Here is a 23,870-nt window from a genome sequence, read left to right on the forward strand (position 1 = left end):
ATTATCTTTTACAAAATTAAAAAGTGAGAAAATAAAGTCTTTTTTAGGAACTCACACATTTACTACTTCTGACATTTCCCATTCCTTTGTTTAGATTCAAGTTTCCATTTGGTGATCTTTTCCTTTCACTGGAGGAACTTACTTTATCTTGTACTGATGGTCTGCTGGAGATGAATTCTCGCAGTGTTTTTCTTCTGGGCAAGTTTTATTTAGCCTTCATTTTTGAAATATATTCTAAATATAGAATCTAGGTTGACAGTTTCTTTTAGCACTTTGAAAATGTCATTTATCATCTGGCTTACACAATTTCTGAAGAAGATTCTGAAATTATTCTTCCTTTGTTCCTCTGTTTAGTTTATCTCTGGGTCACGGGAAGACTCTATTACTAGCACTATTTATGGGCAGCTGGTTTGCAGTATGCCTCGGTGCTGTTTTCAGTGTATCGATCTTACCTAGGGTTCACTGAGTGTCTTCAATCTGTGGGCTATAGCTTTTATCAAATGAAAAAAATTTGGCCATTATTGTATCTTCAAATATATTTTCTGCCCCTGCTTCTTTCAGGGACTTCTTTTATCACATTTAAATTAGAGTGCTTCATATTTTCCCACAGGATACTGTGGATATGTTTCTTTAAAAAATCTTTTTTTCCCTCTCTGTGCTTCATTTTGGATACATTTTATGCTGCATCTTCAAGAACACTGACCTGTTTTTTCCGTTGATTGCACTGAATGACATTTTCACTTCAGATATTATAATTTCCATCTCTAGAAGTTCTATTTGGATTTTAAATATATTCTCATATAAAAGTATTTAGAATATGTTTCAACATGCTTGTGTGCTAATTTCATTTCTGGGTCTGTTTCTATCAACTGATATTTTCCTGCATTCAATGTTTTATTGGAAGTTTTGGCCATGATGAATTTTATGTTGTTCAATGTTTTTTGTTTTCCTTTGTTGCCAATAAAGTTACTTGGGTTCGTTTGTTTTTTTTGTTTTTTTTTTTTTTAAGGCTTGTTTTTAAGCTTTGTTAAGGAGCATACAGGTTAGCCTTTACTTTAGGGACAGTTTATTCCCACTATGAAGCTATGGTCTTTCTGGACTGAATAGAGTCCAAAAGGAGTTCCCACTCTAGCTGGTTGAAACTCATACCCCACAGCCCCATGTAAACTCAGAACTATTTGTTCACAGCTGCCCCGGATGCTTTGCTTGACCTCAGGCATTTCATCCTACATGCATACATCTTAGTTCTCCTCTAAAACTCAAGGGGACATTGTGTGTAGATTTCTGGAGGCATTTTCTGATTAGCATGTCTTCTTCAGTACTCTGCCTTGCAACTTCTGGCTTCTATTCATTAGTACTAGCATCAGAATTTAGCAGGGTTAAAAAAAAAGTGTTGTATTTCCTTATATAATCCCTTCTAGCTGAGAATGACCCCATTTTCCTTACTTTGAAATTTCCCTTTCAAGTCTTTCCCAGTTATATTTTAGGAGATTCCAAAATTTTGTGGTGTACTGGTCTTGCATTTAAATACAAGCACATATATAATGGCAGTGTAAGAAATACAGAATGTAGACAAGAAGGCAATATTAAAATCACACACCTCCTTCATAGTATTCTAAAAAAGCTGAATCAGTTACTCTAAGGATTACTGGGTAATGAATAGTTAGGATTTCAAAATTTCACTAGACATAAAATAATATTTTGTTGTAATTAGGTAGGAGAAAATTCAAATGCTATCTTAAGTCTCCCTCAAGATTAAAACATGAATGAATTAGCACTACCCTTAAAATTTAGCATTAAGATAATAAAATGGTTACCATGAAGAAGAAAGCAACATTTTCAAGTTTTCAAATATCAATCCAAATACCAAAGCTATACAAAACCCAACCAACTAACCAAACAAAAACAAATGAAAATGTAATAAAATTTCATTTGTGTTCCCCACACTTCAGTTTTGCTATTGCTCAAGCTTTTTGGAGAAAGAGAAAATGACACCATCAAGGTTTTATTTCCATAGCATTGCAATCTTAAAGTGAAAACATGACAACAAGGTGCTGCTTTACTCTAATAGTGTTTATCTGCATCTACTAAATTCAATTTATGCATCAACAGTGAAATCAAACTATAATTGAATTTTATGGAATATTTTAAACATATATAGAACAATATAATGACCACCCGGACCCACCACTCAGTTTTGTCAAATCTTAACATTCTCCCACAGTTCCCTCAATCTAAAAGGAGTAATTCAGATCTATGGCACTGAACCCTCTTTACATTCCCTGCTCCTATTTCTCTCTCTCCTCAGGGGTAGCCACTGTACTGAATTCCGCAGTTATCATCTTTAAGTATCGCTTCTTATTTTACTACATGTGTAGGTGTAACTGTTTCAATGTCTTTAAACTCCATATAAACAGTGTATTGTAGGAATTATTCTGCAACATTTTTTGCTTAATGTTGCTGATCTGATATTCACAAATATATGATTTATCTGTTACAGAGATTTTAATGTATGCAACTACCATATATCTTTTTTAATGGACATTCAGGTTGCCTCCAATATTTCACTTCTACAAACCATACTTTTGTTAAGATTGTTGTAGACAGGCTGAAGGGGAGATTGTTCAGAATATATGCCTAGAAAAAAACTGTGGTTATAGTGATGGATATTTATACATCTATACTTAACTTGATGGTAGCAAACTGTCCTCTCAAGTTGTACCAATAAAGACTATCAGCAGAAGAGTATAAAATATAAAAGTTCCATCTGGCTACACGATTACAGGCACTTAGCCTTGTTAAATTTTATGTTTTTTTCCTGTAGTGATGGATAAGAAACAGTTTCTTACATAGTTTTAATTGGCCTCTCTCCCTGGTTACTAGTGATGTTGAGTATCTTTTCATTGAAATTTGTTGTACATTCAGGTTTCATATAGTCAGAAAGCTTTCAGTGAAGGTGGGGGAGAACAACTTATATGTAATAAACAATTTAAATAAAAAAAGGTTCTATAGTCAAATTCTAACTTTTGGAGCTAAGGGTGTAGGTACATAAGAACTGTAGGTTCTCATCAGAGTGAGCAATCAATGCGGTGTAAGACAGAGGAATGTGGAATTGGGCCGGTCCTTGAGCACCGTGTAAGATTTGAGCAGGTGGAGATAGTGGAGAGGCCCCTAGACATATATACTGAACACCATAACTACTGAATGGCATTCTCTTTAATTTACACTTCACTTCTATGGGTGATATTTCTCTTCAGTCACTTTGGAGGTGAAAGTATTTTTAGTTATGTTTGCAACTTAGTATATATTAGTTACTGCTTAAAGAAAAGTTTTCAGAATTTTTTTGTGGTACTCAAAAGCTACATACTAAAGCACATTTTAACTGGCAGGAATTATAAATCTAATCTAGAGTTTTCTTTAAATCACTACTTTAATGAAATGATATGCCATCTAAAACTTATGCAGCTCTAAGAACATCTTACCTTACTTAGCATGTTATATTGCTTCAAATACAGTGGACACACAAAAAGTCATTGTAGAATGAAGGAATATTGTTTACTTCAAAATGAGTAAGTCATTTCTCCCCCTTTTCTTTATCTGCTTTTTTTTAATTAAAAAAATTTTTTTTTAGATTTTATTTATTTGAGAGAGAGACACAGAGATAGTGAGAGAGAGCACAAGTGGGGAGGAGAGGGAGAAGCAGGCTCCCCGCAGGGCAAGAAGCCTGATGCGGGGACTCAATCCCAGGACCCCGGGATCATGACCTGAGCCAAAGGCAGACGCTTAAGCGACTGAGCCACCCAAGCGCCCTCTTTCTTACCTGCTTTAACTGAAAATGGCTTTTCCAATAGAAATATTGTTTGTTTCCAGTGTGTTCTGGCACTCTGGGGGCCCGTGGAGAACACGACCTGCATTCGTAGAGTTCAAAAGTATCTGGTTTTTAATATCATGCTACATTAATCTACTACATCAAATACAAGCTCCAATTGCTTACAACAGCAAAATGCTCATGATCAAACACCTTGGGGCACACACACAAAAAAATACAATGTATTTCACATAATTAATTCTTATGAGAAAACTCATGATACTTACCCTGCTGTGACAATCCTTCTCAAAATATATATCAAAGTAGCCAGCAATTGCCTGTTAAAAGAAAAAAAAGGGAATATAAATAATTATTAAACTAATTACATGACATAACAATTAATTATTCAGTATTTCAAGACATGGCAACAAGAAACCATTTCAAAGACTAGATACCTCTTAAATTTATGACAGGCCACTATTTTTTCCTGGAAAAGATGTTACATGTAAAAATAAAGTAATATAATTTGGCTTTCCCCCACAGAAACAATATAATAATAAGAGCAACAAGGCTAATCAAATAATCAATATGTGTTTTATTAGAGAAATGACTGTGGTAGACTACTGAAGAGTGAGAGACCACATTAAGGAAGAGGCCTCAGCCAGCCCCTAGCTAACCCATGCTCTCCCAAAGAGAGGCCGCTGTGCAAGCTGAGCCATCTTGGAGCTCTTTGCTCCAGTCAAACCAGACAACTGCAGCAGCCTGAGAGACCTGGGGAGAAACCAGCAGAAGAACTAGAGGATAAGTCCAGTCCAGACTGCAGAATCATACACAAATAAATCTAAATGATTGTGACTTCAAGGCACTCAGTTTTAGGGTGGTTTGTGACAAAGCAATAAATTTAACTTAAACATACTCTTTTATACAAAGATCTCATTTAATTTCTTCTGATCTTGTGCATCTAATTTTAAAGCAGAGTACTATGAATACTTTTGTGATGAGGTCAACAGAATTTTTAAATGTCACATTTTTTTTTCCTGAAGATAAACAAAAAATATATAGTAGTACTCAAATAAAACTTATGTTTAAGCAAATACCCAAAGGAGAACCTCTGAGGTCACTCTAAGGATTACTGTGATAGTACAAAAAGGTCTCTAAAAGACGAATATTCAGATGAGGATATGTAATTTTCATTTCTTTTTGTTTAAAATTTAAATGATACCATCCCTTTTTCTTTCACTAATGGAATTAGCTTAATCTATTTTAAAAGTGGCAATAAAAAAAGCTTATAAAGTGTTAAAAATAGGACACCGATGATTGAAAAATCACTATAAAGCTGATTTGTGTACTCTGCTGCTTTTTGTTGAGAATGTGAAGTTTTATTGATCTGTGAGGTTAATACGGATTGGGCCCAAAACAAGTTCAATATTTAACACTGAGGTTCATTATATTTTAGATACCAAGAGAGATTCAAAGTACTATTTATAATACTGTCAAATAGACAAATATAAAGCAATGCAGTACTCAGATACAGATTATTATAGAAAACCATCTAGTTAATTAGAACATTTCTAAAACATGACTTCTTTCAGCTGGTTTCCTGGTATCCCTCCACAGACTAATTCAACTGTTTTCTTAAATTTATTCCTGTATGCCAGTCTTGTTCACCAGTGTCCAGAGCAGTGCCTGGCCCATAGTACACAATAAATGTTTGCTAAAAGAATGTGATTATATACAATTCTATTACAATACTTACCATACTATCTTATAGTTAGTCGTGCTACCAGACTGCAGTGTTTTCTAAGAGCAAAGCCTATGTGTAATTCATATTGTTGTGCCCCTTACCTAGCACAGGTCTGTCAGATAGCAGGTTCTCAATAAATTTTAGTTAAAATTTTCAGTCTTCAGTTTCCTAAATTCAGCTAGTCTTATTATGTCGTCAGGACACTTTATGAAATCAGCGAGTAACTAACCTTAGATAGAACTAATAATTTTCAACTGAAAAAAATGGAGTATGTGTGATACATATGGGGGAGGAGAGGAACCCTACTTCTTTGTATGAACCTGCACAAGTCTCAGCCTGACCTCTGAACTACAGGTTAGATCCAAATCAACATAACAAAGGCTGAGAGAATGGAACTAAAATCTGAATCACTGGCACAAGCCTCAAAAACCTAAAACCAACAAATAAAGATCTCAAGAACAAAGCAGATTTGAAAAACCTCTACAAGTCAGACTAATCACTAAACAGCGTTTGTGCATGAAAGCCCAAAACACTATAGCAAATGTTTAGAGAACGAGACTGAGATGCGAACCACCCCCTGCCCAGACACGGTTGACAGAACTTAATGTTTTGGCTTTAACTGGTCGACTGCCCGCTCACACAAACATCAACAACATTCCCCAGATGATTATAATAGGGCTGAAAGGACACGCAACATAACATGCATAACATCCAGAACACAATAAAAAATTATTCAACATACAAAGAACCAGGAAAATGTCTTTAACTTTCAAGAGAAGAGCTACTGCTCACATGCCAATTATGGGATGGTCCAGAAGCTGGTATTACGAGACAAGGACTTTAAGACAGGAATTCTATGTCGTTATGAGGTGACAGAGATGAAGTTAGAGAAAACACACTGAAATGAAGCGAACAATAGGAATTCTCGTAGAGAAAAAGAAACTACAAAAAAAAAACCAATGGAAATTTTAGAATTAAAAAACAATAACCAAAACAAAAAAACTCCCTGTGGTGAACTGCAGAATGGAGATGACAGAGAAAAAAAAATCACTGAATGTGAAGGTAAGTCAACAGAAAGTACCTACTTTGAAAAATCAGGGGAAAAAGATTGAAATAAAATGCAAGAGTCTCAGAGACCTGTGCATCTAACACACACATAACTGGAGGTCCAGATGGAAAAGAAAAAAACACTGGAGAGGGGAAAAACATTTCAAAATTCTATATCCAGCAAAAATATCCTTTAGGAATGAAGGCAAAATAAAGAAAGTTTCAAGTAAAGAAAAACTAAAAGAATTCATTGCCAAAAGACTTTTTAGAAGAGATGTTAAAGGTAGTTCTTCAGGCTGGTGAGCAATAATACTGGGAGAAAACCTGAAAAATCAAAAATAACAGAAAAACAACAGAAATGATCAATAGTTTGGTAAATACAAAAGATTACCTTTTCCCTCTGAATTCCTTTAAAATACTTATGATTGTTTAAGGCAAACATGACATAACATCATTTGGTGGGGTTTTCCATGTAAGCAGATGTAATCACAAAGATCAGTGAAGGGGGTTTGGTGGGTGGTTAGGAGGAGGAAGAATATATACATATACATATACAAGTGTTTATAAAACTGGGATGTGAAGAAGGCTTTTTAAGCATCACACATAGGCAGAAACTTAATATGTTTAAAATTTTAGTATCACAACCATAAGATATTACCTTATACCCGTCAGAATTGCTAGAATCAAAGAGGCAAGAAATAATAGGCATTGACGAGGATGTGAAGAAAAAGGAACACTTGGGCTGTTGGTGGGAATGTAAATTGGTGCAGCCACTGTGGAAAACAATAGGGAAGTGCCTCAAGAAGTTAAAAATAGAAATATTATATGATCTACTAATTCTATACGGTATTTACCCAAGAAAACAAAACCACTAATTTGAAAAGATACATGCACCCATTTTTATTGCAGCCATTATTTACAATAGTCAAGATATGGAAGCAACCTAAGTGCCCATAGATAGATGAATGGATAAAGAAGATGTGGTACATGCATACACACAATGAAATATTACTCAGGATAAAAAAGAATGAAATCTTGCCATTCAACAACATGGATGGACCAAGAAGGTATTATGCTAAGTGAAATTAGTTACAGAAACACAAATACCACATGATTTCACTTATATGTGTAATCTAAAAAACAAAACAAAGAAACAAAGAGACAAACAAAAAAACCCAGACTCATTTTTTTAAAGATTTTATTTATTTGAAAGAGAGAGAGAGAGAATGAGAGAGAGAAAGCATGAGCAGGGGGAGAGCAGAGGGAGCAGCAGGTGTTGTACACCCAAAACTAAAATGACACTGTATGTTAATTATACTTTAATAAAAACATTAATAAAATAAAAATTTTAGTGTCAAAATTAAAAGATGAAGAAATCTGAGAATATTTGTTATATATATATAATATATAACAAAGGGGCACTGTCTTTTGTACATTAAGCTACTACAAATTAGTAAGAAAACTGTCAAAAGAAATTAGAAGACAAAGCAGGAAATTTATAAAAGACAAATCAAATCATGAGCATATATAAAACATGTTTGACCTATTTAGAAAAATAAGTAAACTGAAACAATCAGATACAATTTTCCTTGATCACGATGGGGAAAACATTTTTTTAATGATAATATCCACAGTTAGTGGGGAAAGTAGCATGCATACTAGGAAAATAAACTGAAATAACCTTTCCAGAGGGAACTTAGCAATACATAATAGAAGACAAAACATTTATATTAAAAAGAAGTCACCTTTCTCTGCATCCTCGCCAACATCTGTCGTTTCCTGACTTGTTAATTTTAGCCATTCTGACTGGTGTGAGGTGGTATCTCAGTGAGGTTTTGATTTGGATTTCCCTGAGTATTTACCCCAGAGATACAAATGTAGTGATCCAAAGGGGTACGTGCACCCCAATGTTTATAGCAGCAATGTCCATAATAGCCAAACTATGGAAAGAGCCAAGATGTCCATCAACAGATGAATGGATAAAGAAGATGTGCTGTGTGGAATATAATGCAGCCATCAAAACCCCCGTAATCTTGCCATTTGCAAAGATGTGGATGGAACTAGAGGGTATTATGCTAAGCAAAATAAGTCAATCAGAGAAAGACATGTATCATATGATCTCACTGATATGAGGAATTCTTAATCTCAGGAAACAAACTGAGGGTTGCTGGAGTGGTGGGGGGTGGGAGGGATGGGTGGCTGGGTGATGGACATTGGGGAGGGTATGTGCTATGGTGAGCGCTGTGAATTGTGTAAGACTGATGAATCACAGACCTGTACCTCTGAAACAAATAATACATTAGATGTTTAAAAAAAAAAAAAGAGAGAAGATAGTAGGAAAGGAAAAATGAAGGGGGGGGAGATGAACCATGAGAGACTATGGACTCTGAGAAACAAACTGAGGGTTCTAGAGGGGAGGGGGTGGGGGGATGGTGAGCCTGGTGACGGATATTAAAGAGGGCACATATTGAATGGAGTACTGGGTGTTATACGCAAACAATGAATCATGGAACACTACATCAAAAACTAATGATGTAATGAATGATGATTAACATAACATAATAAAATAAAATTTAAAAAAAGTCACAGTGAAAGTGGTACACATGCTATGATTCTATCTATATATAGAAAATTCAAAACAGCACAACTTACAGTGTTTTAAGTCACAATAGTAGTTACCCTTCAAGAGTGGTAGATTCTAGAAAGGGGTTACGCTCCTGGGCTGTGGATAATATTCTGTTTCTTCAGCTGACTGCTGCATGGATACATGGGGGATACTCGCTTTGTGCAATTTTACCAAACTACACTTAAGATTTGTGCACTTTTCTGTTGTGTAAGTATATGTTATGGACTCAATCAAAATGTTTATTTAATGCATACACTCATTGACCCAGTAATCTAAACTTTCAAAAAAATATACTATGGAAATTTATCAAGTATGGTTGCAAAGAGTTAGCCATAAGATGCCAATTTTAGCCCAAATTTTCAACAACAGGTGACCAGTTAACAAATCTTAATACCTCCATATGATGGAATAACATTTGCCCATCAAAAGTAATCCTACAGGTAAATATTTATCAATTTGGAAACGTAGTCACAATATACTATTAGGTAAAAAGAATAAGATATATACTATTGGTACTTATTATATGTTATGCAAATATGAATATATATGTACATATCTGAAAAGATATTCACCAAGCTATTGAAAGTGGATGATAGATTTGGAATGTTCATATTCTTTATCCTTACCTATAATTTATATTTCCCATAAAAATGAACAGCTTCTGTCATAATACATTATTTCTAAAACTTGAGTTAAATGATCTATAGTATTGCATGGAGAGACATTCAATTTAACTATTACCTTTGTATCAGTTCCCTTAGCAACACCCAAAAATCACTCATCTCTGTACCCCCAAGGGCTAGGGCAGTATCTAATATGTAATAGGAACTAAATGAATTTGAAAAAAAAAATGACAGGTTTTCCCAACTGTAACACAATAAGAACATTACTATAATAACAATTTACATTGTCAGAAAATGTGATCTAAGTATGAAATGTATAAATGGTGGAGGGTAATATCAAAATCAGTTCTATAGCACATATGAAGCAGAAGCATGAGAAGTTAGGAAGAAATTCCCTGCAGTAAAAAATTACGTGCAGATAATCAACTCATCAGACAGTTAAGATTCACATAACTGGGGCGCCTGGGTGGCGCAGTTGTTTAAGTGACCAACTCTTGGTTCCAGCTAGGGTTGTGATCTCAGGGTTGTGAGATCGAGCCCTGTCTGGAGCTCCACGCTCAGCATGGAGTCTGCTTGAGATCCCTTCCCTCTGCCCTTCCTGCTCCTGCACTCTCTCTAAAATAAATAAATAAATCTTTTAAAAAAATCCACAAAAACCCAAAAAGATTCATATAACTAAGCAAGTAGAAAACTCTTGCTCTGAAAAAACCAAAGGGCATTTCTGGTTTTAAAATGGGTATTAACCCTCAAACAGAATGCTACTGAAAGGGAAAGGGCTCCCCCCACCCATAAGTGGTCCTTAATAATTAAAGTATTAGAAAAAAAGAGGAAAAAACCTTAAACTTGAATCATAGTCTATAAAACCCAACTGAACTATGATTAGTGTTTTTATTTCTGCAAAGCCATTATAACCAATCAAATATGTCAGCAGATTAGGGGGCAAAGCTATTTATTCTGCTGAAAAACATAAATATGCCTCTATTTTTCAATTAGTTTCACCACCTTGTTACCATTGACAGGCTATCTCTAGGTCTTTCAAATGTTAATTTCAATGAACTTACACTCTGTGGAAGTCATTCAAATGTAAGAATAAACAACCACCACAGGAAATTGAAAATGATGACTAATAGGCAATGGTAATAAATAACTGGAGCACAGCTTGACACGTGCTTGAAAAAGATCAGATAGGTTATAAGGCCTGAGCACAGAATAAATTTATCTTTTGTTCCACATGTATACCTTGTCAGGGGCAAAGGGAACTGCTGAAGGGAAAATAAGCATTAAAATAAAATATTGGTAGGAGCTGGGTTAATCTGCAAAGGCAAGGTCACAGTTAAATAAAATTTCACTGAATTATACCACTGTCAGAAAAATTTTTAAAAAGTCCTTAGACTGAGAGAAGGGAGAATCTGTGGTAATTAAGAACAACAACAATGCTTATTATAGAATAAAACAGAAGAAAAGGAAAATACATACACATACAGCAAACTTCTGGGACAGTTTGATCACATTTGTAATTTGGTGGGAATCCTCCACATATACAGGAAAAGAATTCAGGCATGTAGCTTTGTTGTGCATCTTAAACATTCCTAAGCATTAGAATATAGTCTTTCAAAATGAAATGTTTGTTTTGTCTTTGAGGATTTCACAAAAAGGAAGAAAAGAACTCAAAGTATGTGTAAATTGAATATTTAAAAATCTGTTTTAAGCCATATTTTGCTTGTTTATCCCAGATACACAAAGGTAGATGCAGTTCATTTTATACATGCTCATTTGAAGAACAATGACTTAGAATCAAAATAAATTATTTCCTCACGTATTTTGGTGTGATGAGTATTTCTTTAAAGAAAATGTATCATGTGTGTATGTAACAGGACGGCAGCCAATGAAATAAGATCAGACTAGACCTTATGAGGAAGAAGGAAATTAAAAATTATCATTATCACTATCACCTGCAGGGAGTAATTTATCATTTCTGTTCTTCATTGGTATCATGTTCCAACAGCGTGTGGTTACAGCAGATACAATTAGGCAGCTGGCCACAGAAGTAGGAGGATAATGTGCTTTTGATGGAGTTTATCCAAGCATGGAGATAGAGTGTTTGTAATCCATGCAGCAGAATCACTATCACAAAAATACAATTCATTTTTTTGTTGGAGTATTTCTTTCAAAATCTTAATACAGAATTCAAAAGCCAACTGATGATGAGTCTGAAGCAAGTAAAGAAAGCCTAAGAAAATGCATAAAAATGATTACTATAGCTTATATCACTGTATATAAAAAACAAGATGATAACATAAACATAAGCCATGCAAGCTGCTGCATAAAGAGTATGAACTCTGCTAGTAATAACTGGTATTTAAACTAAGAAGATGTAATCAACAAATATGAAAATTATATATGATTTTCTCCCAGTATTAACTATACCTTAAATTATGGACTCTTTCTTCTTCAATTAATTTCTATTTTATCCCAAGAGAAAATTTGCATCTTTTCTTTCTTTCATGATTCCTCTAGGGAACAATACACATTAAGTGCCATATATTCCTCAAGGGATACTGCCAAATTGAGTAGTGTTTAGAAATAGACCAAGCAATAGGGGAAGTAGCAAAACAGACAATAGGTCTAAAAATATTTTTAAAAAGGTATTTTTACTGAAAAACTCAATATAATTAATTTGTGACCTACTTAAAATATTCCTAGATTATAACTGAAATTTATCTTAAATTTACTTATCTGGGTCCCTTGTAATTTCAAAATTGCTTATTAAAGTGCTTTGCGGGGGGAGAAGGAATCACCTCTTCAGAGCCTACAACATAAGTACTTTAATTCTGACATTTCATAAATTGATAGCTTACATGCCCTAACTGCTCTACATTTCTTCCTAGCTATAAACACAAGATGCTGTTTTATACACTCAATAATCACTGACATTTAATATTTTCACTTTTAAAAACCTTTTAAAGTACAGTGTATGTGCAAAAAAGTGCACTTAAGTGAACATCATAAATTTTCAAAGAGAATACAGCTATGAAACCCACACTCAGATCAAGAAACAGAACATCCCAGCACCCTAGTAATTCGCCCTAGCCAATCCTAGGCACCTCCACCCCTACAGGGTAACTACTATTCTGATTTTTTTTCCCCAGCTTTATTGAGATATAACTGACATATAACATATAACTGACACCTAACAATTGTAAATTAAAGGTGTCAATGTGTTGATTTGATACACTTATATATTGCAAAAATGATTACCATCACAGCATTAATGAACATCTCCATCGTGTCAAATAATATTTCTTTTTTGTGGTGAGAATACTTAAGATCTACTCTCTTAATAACTTTTAAGTATATAACACAGTATTATTAAGTATACGCATAATGAGGTACACTGGATCCCCAGAACTTGCTCAGTTAGTATCCTCTGACCAACATCTCCCCATTTCTCCTATCCTCTATCCCCTGGTTATTACCATTTTACTCTCTGCTCTGTAAGTTTGGCTTCTTTAGATTGCACATGTAAGTGAGAGCATGCAGTATTTATCTCTAATTTCACTTAGCTTAATCCCCTCCAGGTCTATCCGTGTTGTTGAAAATGGCAAGATTTCCTTCTTCTGATGGCTGAATAGTCCACAGTGTATGTGTGTATATAGGCGTGTGTGTGTGTATCTTCTTTATCCTCTCATCTATTGATGGACACTCAGGTTGCTCCCATATTTTGGCTACTGTGAATAAGACTGCAATGAATATGGCAGGGCAGCTATCTCCTTGAGATTCTGTTTTCATTTCCTTTATATATACTCAGAAGTGGGATTGCTGGATCATATATTAATTCTATTTTTAATTTTTTTAGGAAACTCACACTGTTTTCCACGGTGGCTGCACCGATTTACCTTCCCACCACCAGCACACGAGGGGTCCGTTTTCTCCGCATCCTCGCCAGCACTTGTAACCTCACTACTATCCTGATTTCTAAGATCACAGATTCATTTTCTCTATTATATATTTCAACATAAACGGAATCACACATCATGTAGTATTTTGTGGACTGGCTACTTTCCTCATTATTGTTTCTTAGATTCACTTATACTGTTACATTTTACTTAAACTGTTATATGGCTGTAAGGCATATTTGACTATACAGTTTATTTATACAGTCTAAGATTGACTGACAGGCACTAAGTAGTTTTAAGTCAAGATTTTAATGAATAGTGCTATGAACATTCTTTTTTTTTTTAAGATTTATTTATTTGAGAGCGAGCGAGCGAGTGCAAGCACGAGTGGAGGGGGAAGAGGCAGAGGGAGAGAAGCATTGGCCTGACCAGGGGCTCAATCCCAGGTCCCCGAGATCATGACCTGAGACAAAATCAAGAGTTGGACGCTCAACACACTGAGCCACCCAGGCACCCCTGAACATTCTTTTATGACCATGTCTTTTGGTGAACATATGTATTAACTGTTGTTGGGTATATACCCAGCAGTGGAACTACTGGTATGTGCATATTTAACACTTTTGTTAATCTTTACTTTTTCCTGTATTTTGGCTTTCATCGGGGTCATTTTCTGTTTGCCTGAATTCCTGTTAGTATTTTCTTTAATATAGGTTTCCTGGAACAAACTTTCTCTCTTTTTATTTGTTCATATATTTTTATTTCAGCTTCATTCTTTTTTTTTTTTTTTAAGATTTTATTTATTTGACAGAGAGAGAGAGACAGCTAGAGAGGGAACACAAGCAGGGAGAATGGGAGAGGGAGAAGCAGGTTCCTGGCTGAGCAGGGAGCCCTGATTAGGGGCTTGATCCCACGACCCTGGGATCATGACCTGAGCCAAAGGCAGATACTTTACGACTGAGCCACCCAGGCCCACCTATTTCAGCTTCATCCTTAAAAGATATTTTAGTTGGGTAAAATTCAGTGTAAGCAGTTATTTTCTTTTAGTACACTGAGGACATCATCACTGTATTATCTTTTCAACTCTACTGTTTCTGCTGAGAAATCACTTACCGGTCTATTTACTGCTCCCTTGAAGGTAATTCCAGTGCTCTAGTCATAGCCCCACTGACTGCTTTTAAGATTTTCTTCTTGATTTCTGTAGTTTTATTAGGATGTTGTAGGTGATTTCTTCTCCCTCTTTTTGAGATATAATTCACGTACCATAAAATTTTCCTATTTAAATAAACTGTGTAATTCAATTTTTTAAAGAACATTCAGAGTTGTACAACCATCACCACAACCTAATTTTAGAACATTTTTATTACCCCCAAAAGAAATTCTGTATCCATTCCCCCTCTAATCCGAGACCTGTCTATAGATTTGCCTAGTTTGAACATTTCATGTAAATGGAATCATATAAATGGGATCTTTTTGTGGTTAGTTACTTGTACTTAGCATAACCTTTTCAAGGTTCATCCCCGTTGTAGCACATACCAATACATATTTTGTTTTATGGCCAGATATTACTTTACTGTATGGACCTACATTTTGTTTATTCATTCTCCAGGTGATGGACATCTGGTTTGCTTCTACTTCTTAGCTATTATGAATAATACTGCTATGACCACTCATGTGTAAGTGTTTGTGCGGACATATGTTTTCATTTCTCTTGGGTATGTATCTAGAAGTGGATGAATTTTTAAAAATTAATCTTATTCATAAACTCAAAATGGACTAAAGACCTAAATGTGAGACGTGAAACCATAAAATTCTTACAAGAAAACATAGGCAGTAATTTCCCTGAATCAGCCATAGAAACATTTTTGTTGCTCTCTCTCCTCTGGCAAGCAAAACAAAAGCAAAATTAAACTATTGGGACTACACAAAATAAAAAGCTTTTCCACAGTGAAGGAAACCATCAGCAAAACAAAAAGACAATCTGTTGAATGGGAGAAGATATTTACAAATGATATATCTGATAAGGGCTTAATATCCAAAATATATAAAGAACTTATGCAACTGAATGCCAAAAAATCCAGATAATCGGATTAAAAATGGGCAGAGGACTCGAATAGACATTCTTCCAAAGATGACATACAGATGGCCAATGAACATACAAAAAGATATGCAACATCACTAATCAACAGGGAAAAGCAAATTAAAACCATAACGAGATATCACTTTACAGCTATCAGAATGGCTAAAATAAAAACCACAAGAAACAAGTATTGGCGAGATGTGGAGAAAAAGGAACCCTCATGCACTGTTGGTGAGAATGCAAACTGATGCAGTCGCTGTGGAAAACAGAATGGAGGTTTCTCAAAAAATTAAATAGAACTACCATATTATCCACTAATTCCACTACTGGGTAATTTACCCAAAGAATATAAAAACACTAATTTGAAATGTGATTACTGCTGGTTGAAAAGATATATGCACCCCTATGTTCACTGCAGCATTATCTACAATAGCCAACATAAGAAAGCACCTGAGTGCCCACTGTGGATGGATGGGTAAAGAAGAGGTGGTGTATAATATTGCTCAGCCATAAAAAGGAATGAAATCTTGCCATCTGCAACAGTATGGTTGGACCCAGAGGGCATAACGTTAAATGAAACAAGTCAGTCAGAGAAAGACAAATACTGTATGACTTCACTCATATGTGGACTTTAAGAAACAAAACAAACAAAGAAAAAAAGAGACCAAAAAAAAAATCCAGGCTCCTAAATACAGAGAATAAACTGGTGATTGTAAGAGGGGAGGTGAATGGGGGTATGGGTGAAATAAAAGGGATTAAGAGCACACTTATCTTGATGAGCACTGAGTAATGTATAGAATTGCTGAATCATTATATGGTACATCTGAAACTAATGTAACACTATTGTGATTATACGTGAATAAAAACAAAATAAAAAAAGAATCTTATTTAGGTTATGTTGTGCTTCTTGAGTTGTAGCTCATTGTCTTTCATCTGTTTTGGAAAATCCTCAGCCCAATACTCTTCAAATACTGTTTTGAAATATTCTCACCTCCTTTCCTTTGGTACTCCCATTTAAAGATGTATTAGGACTTCTATCCTCTCTATCTCTTGCCCTTCGCATACCTTCATCTTGTATCCCTCCATGCTTCCTACTGGATATTTCATTTTTTTTTTAAGATTTTATTTATTTATTTGACAGAAAGAGACAGCAAGATAGGAACACAAGCAGAGGGAGTGGGAGAGGGAGACGCAGGCTTCCTGCTAAGCAAGGAGCCCGATGCGGGGCTCGATCCCAGGACCCTGGGATCATGACCTGAGCCAAAGGCAGATACTTAACGACTGAGCCAACCAGGCAACCCTGGATATTTCCTTCTGACCTAAAATCAGAGTGCCCATTGTGTTAAGATCTGCTGTTAGGGCACCTGGGTGGCTCAGCTGGTTAAGCGACTGCCTTCGGCTCAGGTCATGATCCCGGAGTCCCAGGATCGAGTCCCACGTCGGGCTCCCTGCTCAGCGGGGAGTCTGCTTCTCCCTCTGACCCTACCCCCTCTTCGGCTCTCTCACTCTCTCTCTCTTAAATGGATAAATAAAATCTTTAAAAAAAAAAAAAGATCTGCTGTTAAACTCATTTTAGTTAAGTTTCAGAATATCTGACTCCTTTTCAAATCTGCTATAATTCTTTTTAAATGTTTTCAATTTTGGCTTGAAATTTACAATTTCTTTTGTCCTTCAACTTAGTATGCATAGTTATTTTTATTTCTAACTTTTTTAAGTAGGCTCCATGCCTAACATCAGGCTTGAACTCATGAATGAGATTAAGAGTCAAATGTGCTAACAAATGAGCGAGCCAGGTGCCCCACAGAGTTATTTTTAAAGTCCGTATCTGACATATCTAAAACCTGGAGCACCTGGAGCTCTGTTTTTATTGCTTACTATTTCAACTGGTTATTGATTTATGTTGTCTTGTGTCCTTGTGTGACTGATTACCTTTGATTATGATCTGAACATTATACTTGAAAAACTGTAGAAATAATTTAAGACCAATGAGAATGAGCTTCTGGAAAGAATCTTTGTGCAAGGAATCTGGGGGTGCTAGCAAACATGAAGATCATCTTAATCTAATAATGGGGTTTGAGAATTTCCTGGGCCACCCAGATGATTTGAAGCTAGGCTGCAGTCCATGCAAGGGTTTATTTATCTGTAATTTTACCCTATTCTTGGGTGCAGTCTTTCATGGTCACAATGCAAAGCACTGGGGAATCACAAAGGCCCGATTTTTGTATTCCTATCCATGTGAGGCTATCAAAGGGCTACACAAATCTTTTAGCTGCTACTTCTGAGCTGGTAAATGCCTTTAGGGCAAAAACAGTCCCAAATGTCAGTCTCATTTCTTTGTATTTTCTTCTTTTCTGAGTTTTAGCTTGATAATGCTTTACTAATTTATCTCTCTGATTATCTTCAAACAGATAGTATTTTATATTTTCTTTAGCTTTTGTAGTTGTTCTCAGCAAAAGGGTCACTCCATTTTATGTAGTCCACCATTATAGGAGACAGATTTATTACTGCATTTTTTCTTCCTACTTAAGGCTCCCTGCCTGTAACACTCCCCCATTCCCTAAACTAGCTTCTCCTCGTTTACTATGTGTCTGTTTAAATGTTACTTCCTCTGGGCAGTCTTCCCTAATCCCACAGAATAGATGCTTCGCCACTCCCTGTAATAACACTTTCCAAGCTCATAGTGCTTTTGGTTTAATTACAGAGCCCAAAAGGCCCTTAAGGGCAGTCTCACAACGTCTGTGCTCTCCTCCATATCCTCACTGCCCAAGCACAACACCTGGACACTCCACCTAAACAGTGAAGACAACTGTGCAGTTACAAAGGCATGAAAGAGCCCAGGAAAGGCAGGGACTATAGACAATTAAGAAAGATTTGCTAATTGAGAACCAATAAATGAATAATCAAGTGATATAATATGCTCAACTCCTATCAGCCTTTGGGAAAAGAAAATCATGATGCTTTACTTCTCTTATAACTTATTTTTTAAATTCAAAATTGCTATTTGATGTCAACTACTTTCGGGAAACATTCCCTGAAGTCTACACCAACAACAATTACTTGCTCTCCATTAATCTAGTGCATACGGTATTAGGAAGGCTTTCTGGAAGAAGCCATGCCTAAGGTAAAATCTTAAATATAAGTAGGATTATTGAGAACAAGAAGGTAAGAGTGTGCCAGGCCAAGGGTATATCTTTTATATGCTTCTCTTATTAAATTCTCTTATAGAATACCATATTACAATTATCTATTTATATGTTGGCCTCTCCTCCTAAACTAAGGTCCTGGGAGTCAGAGATTATATTGTATTGTACTCACAGTACCTAACACAGAAGCCAGAACTAGCATCCTAGTACACACAGTACTATTCAATACATGTTGCTTAAGTGAAAATTGTCTTGAAAAGTATTTTTGTGTGCATGTGCTTGCCACTAAAAAATTTGCAGCCCACTGCTTCTCTAGATTTTTTTTTTTTTAAGATTTATTTATTTATTTATTTGAGAGAGAGAGAATGAGAGAGACAGAGAGCATGAGAGGGCAGAGGGTCAGAGGAAGAAGCAGACTCCCTGCCGAGCAGGGAGCCCGATGCAGGACTCGATCCCGGGACTCCAGGATCATGACCTGAGCCGAAGGCAGTCGCTTAACTAACTGAGCCACCCAGGCGCCTGCTTCTCTTCTCTAGATTTCTATCTCCTACCTGCTTCCTGACATATCATCAGTTTCTCACTGTTTTATATCAATGTTTATTGTTTCCTTATATTCCATTTTTCATGCTGCTTTTCAATGTTCCCTAAAAACTACCCACCTAAAGGCTCTATGGCCCATTCCTAGTTCCTCAAATGGCAGAAAATACTATCAATGGTAAGTAAACATTGTAAATTTTAAGAACAAAACAGATATACTGAATTTAAAAATCAGTGCAGAACAAAAAAGATACCAGTTTCATGATGACTGAAGAGGTTTAAAACTGAAAACTCTTAAAACCCATTTTTGTGACTAGGTGATCAAGTTCTACCAAATGCTACTTGTTTTTACAGGCCTTTGGGAGTATAAATTAAGAAATGAACACTGAAAGAAACTCTGACAGACAGGAAAAAGAGGGCAGGTAGAAGATGTGGTGCACTTTACTTTCCAGAAATGAACAGGGTAGTTTCTCTTTTGAAAAGTGAGGTAGGGGAGCCTGGGTGGCTCAGTAGGTTAAGCAACTGACTTTTGATTTTAGCTCAGGTTACTATCTCAGGGTTCTGGGATCCAGCCACGCATCAGGCTCTGCACTTGGTGGGGAGTCTGCTTGAGATTCTCTCTCTCCCTCTCCCTCTGCCTTCCCCCTCACCCCTGCTCATGTGCATCTCTCTCTCTCTCAAATAAATAAATAAATCTTAAAAAAAAAAAAGTGAGGAAAAGGATGGTTTCCACCTCCCCATCTGAAAAAGTATCCAACTATATACTAAAAAAGTATCCAACATCTGAAGTGAGAACTAAATACCTGGTAGCATTCATTTATGTTTGTCCTTTAGAGGCTGCAATTTTTCAAAGAAGGTAATTATACAGTTGTCATAAATTCTGGCTTTATATTTGTAATTTCAGTGTTTTTTTGACTGCCTTCTCTGCACACTGCTGGGTAAGACAATCACTTACATTGTTGGGGCCCCAGGACTGACTCTGGCCCATCCTATATCCATGGGGTTGGATGCCGAATGAAAGGATGAGGAGAAAAGAGTAAGAAATCAGATGGAATGCTATGGTGCAATCTTTCAGGACAGTCAGGACATATTACTTGTTAAAGCTAAGGGCATTCTGTAATAGTTATGTCACTGTCTTTGTGATCTAGAAATTTAAAATGTGACTGTTTGCAAAACTGTAGGTAGAAAAGAAGTGATTTTGCTTTGAGAAGCTGATTTGCATAAATGAAACATTTTGAAAAAAGGTCTCATTTCTCCAGTATATCAGATAGTCAGGTATATGGACAGATTAAAGAGTTTTCATTGCATTACCTTTGCCTGCAAAGAAACTAGTCTTTGAGAGCACCTGGGTGGCTCAGTCGGTAAGTGTCTGCCTTTGGCTCAGGTCATGATCTCTGGGTCCTGGGATCGAGCCCTGCATCGGGCTTTCTGCTCAGCAGGGAGTCTGCTTCTCTCTCTCTCTTTCTGCCCCTTCCCCACCATTTATTCTCTATCTCAAAGAAATAAATAAAATCTTAAAACAACAAAACCCTAGTCTTTGAAGTGGTATGTACAGCCACATCAGTTATACTTATTCAATTTTGATGGAAGAAGTAAATTCCATGTATCAATACTCACAATCTAAAATCTCCACAACCAAATGGATAAGTTAAAAATAAAACTAAACAAATAACCCTTTCTTTAAAAATGCAACAAGACAGGAAAATGAATGAAATATTAATTGGATTATTTTATGGAGACTTTCTATGTGCCAGGCATAGGGGTAAGTGCTTGTGTGCATTATCTCATTTATCACACTCAAAATAATAACTTGGAGGTAGGTATTGGTGTTATGATTTCCGCTTTCCAGATGAAAAATCTGAAATTCAGAGAAGTTAAATACCTCTTTCTAAAGTCATACTAGTAAACTCAGTTCATTGGGTCTAAAGCTGAAGCTTTTTTTTTTTTTTTTTTTTTAAAGGAGGATCCACACCCAGCAAGGAGCCCAATACAGGACCCAAACTCACGACCCTGCGTTCAAGACCTGAGCTGAGATCGAGTCAGATGTTCAACTGAGTCACCCCGGCGCCCCTAAAGCTGAAGCTTTTAACCACAGTGTTACATTAACACTATTTAAATTTTCCTCTTTGATTTTAATCATTTTTAGAAAACTCCCTACCATTTCAAAGATTGGCCCTTTTCTCATTCAGTCTTCTAGAAAAGAGAAAGATGGACTGATTTTGGTAACTAATATGTTCTGAGCCATACGGTATTTGTAACAAAATTTATTTTTCCAATTCTTGACTCATTTCCCAATAAAGACCGATCCTTCCTGTGAATACATACATATACATCAGATGGCTGGAAACATTAGGTGTTTTGAATGTTCAGAATTTCTGAATGCCAATATTCACGACAGCTTCTGCCACAACATAAGTCAAAGGAAATCTTAAACTGAGATTACTTCCTTATAGGTCATTATTCTGGGGATAACTGCCTCAATCAAAGAGGAAAATACCTGGTCAAACTCATTTATTATCACAACCTAATAATGCTAATTGGCAGCCTCTGAGATAAGTATAGGGAGGAACTCCCCTGACACGTCTAATCTGAGTTCACTATTATTGATTATTTGATAAAGAAACCATTTTTATGCTTATTGCTGTGCTTGAGATAAGTATTTCAGTCCTGCCTGAGTGTGATTATTTCTCTCAAATTTATTCTGACCCTTGGCATTGATGATTTCAAGCAAGACCCTATTCCTATCTAGAATTACATTATGATTGTAATATAGCAGAAGAATTTCAACACTCCACTCAAATTATATTTTAGACAATATGATGCTCAAATCCTTTTATAATATAACTCAACTGGAGGCTTTAAAATCACTGTTAACGGACCATTAAAAATGCAGATTCAGAGGCATTATTTACAGCATGGCTTTCAAAGGAGGATCAAGCACAGGAATCTCTATTCACTCTAAGGACACGTTATTTTACTCAACTTCAGAGTTTCTCATTTTGTGGACTTCTGCATTCTCTCTGAGCATGTTTAAATAATGGTTTAATATTGCAGGTGATTCATCCCGCTACTCTAATCAATGAACACACACCTCAAAGTTAATAGGAAGTGGGAAACATATCTTTTTTAAAAATTAAACTTTTCTTAATGGTATGTTTCCAAGGCAAGAGTACAAAAATAGATAGGAAGGCAACTAACCACAGAAAATTAGTTGAAGAAATCTAGATTTTAAAAAGGCTAAAATCCTCTGGGGCTTGGGCGCCTGGGTGGCTCAGTCGTTAAGCGTCTGCCTCCGGCTCAGGTCATGATCCCAGGGTCCTGGGATCGAGCCCCACATCGGGCTCCCTGCTCGGCGGGAAGCCTGCTTCTCCCTCTCCCACTCCTGCTTGTGTTCCTGCTCTCGCTGTCTCTGTTTCTGTCAGATGAATAAATAAAACCTTTAAAAAAAAAAATCCTCTGGGGCTTAGCTCAGAAGGCTAGACTCTGTGGTTGGGAAAAACGAAAGATTGCGGGGGGGTCAGATGGAAATATCTAAGATTTTGTAGGTAATGCATTAGATACACCTGGGCTTTAATCAAAATATAAACAATATCAGACTAGATAGAATCCCTCTGAATATGAGACAAAGCTTCCTTTTACAGTAGAGTCACATATATTATGTAAAGAATTAGTTACATAGATGTCACGAAACATTCCAATGTCAGACTTACTGGGATCCCGGAGCGGGTGGAGAGAGAGAGAGAGAGGACTAGAAGATATATGTGAGCAAATCGTAGCTGAGAACTTTGCTAATCTGGGGAATGAAACAAACATTTGTGTCCTAGAGGAAGAGAGGAGCCCTCCCAAGATCAAGGAAAAGAGACCAACGCCCCGGCACATAATAGTAAAACTCGCAAACCTTAGAACCAAGGAAACCATCATAAGGGCAGTTAGGGGGAAGAGGGAGGAACATCAGAATAACATCAGACTTATCCACAGAGACCTGGCAAGCCAGAAAGGGCTGGCAAGACATATTCAGGGTACTAAATGAGAAGAATATGCATAAATTAAGCAACCTGGAATGCAGCCAAGAATACTTTATCTGGCAAGGCTATCATTTAGAATGGATGGAGAGATGCAGAGCTTCCAAGACCGGCGAAACTGAAAGAATATGTAACTACTTAGACGGCCCTGCAAGAAATATTAAGGGGGGTTCTATAAAAGGAGAAAGACCCCAAGAGTGATATAGAACAGAAATTTATAGAGACAATCTATAGAAACAAGGACTTCACAGGCAACATGATGACAATAAATTCATATCTTTCAATAATCACTCTCAACGTGAATGGCCTAAATGCTCCCATAAAACGGCAAAGGGTTGCAGAGAGGA

At 36.2% G+C, this 23,870-nt stretch overlaps 1 protein-coding gene across 2 annotated transcripts in view; it reads right to left on the reverse strand.

Annotated features, from left to right (window-relative positions):
• Nucleotides 1-23,870, reverse strand: part of PRMT3 (protein arginine methyltransferase 3) — a 137,054-nt gene that overhangs the window by 12,756 nt on the left and 100,428 nt on the right. For both annotated transcript variants that reach the window (XM_028117704.2, XM_028117705.2), the window contains exons 14-15: nucleotides 4,096-4,146; nucleotides 3,821-3,908 (exon numbers count right to left, since the gene is read on the reverse strand). In XM_028117704.2, coding sequence (XP_027973505.1) covers nucleotides 3,821-3,908; nucleotides 4,096-4,146 — 139 coding nt within the window. The remainder of the gene's footprint in view (nucleotides 1-3,820; nucleotides 3,909-4,095; nucleotides 4,147-23,870) is intronic.

The sequence above is a fragment of the Eumetopias jubatus genome, unplaced genomic scaffold (assembly GCF_037043125.1).
Source record: "Eumetopias jubatus isolate StellerSeaLion01/CBP00866 unplaced genomic scaffold, mEumJub1_p1.0 scaffold_13, whole genome shotgun sequence".
Taxonomy (NCBI): Eukaryota; Metazoa; Chordata; class Mammalia; order Carnivora; family Otariidae; genus Eumetopias; species Eumetopias jubatus.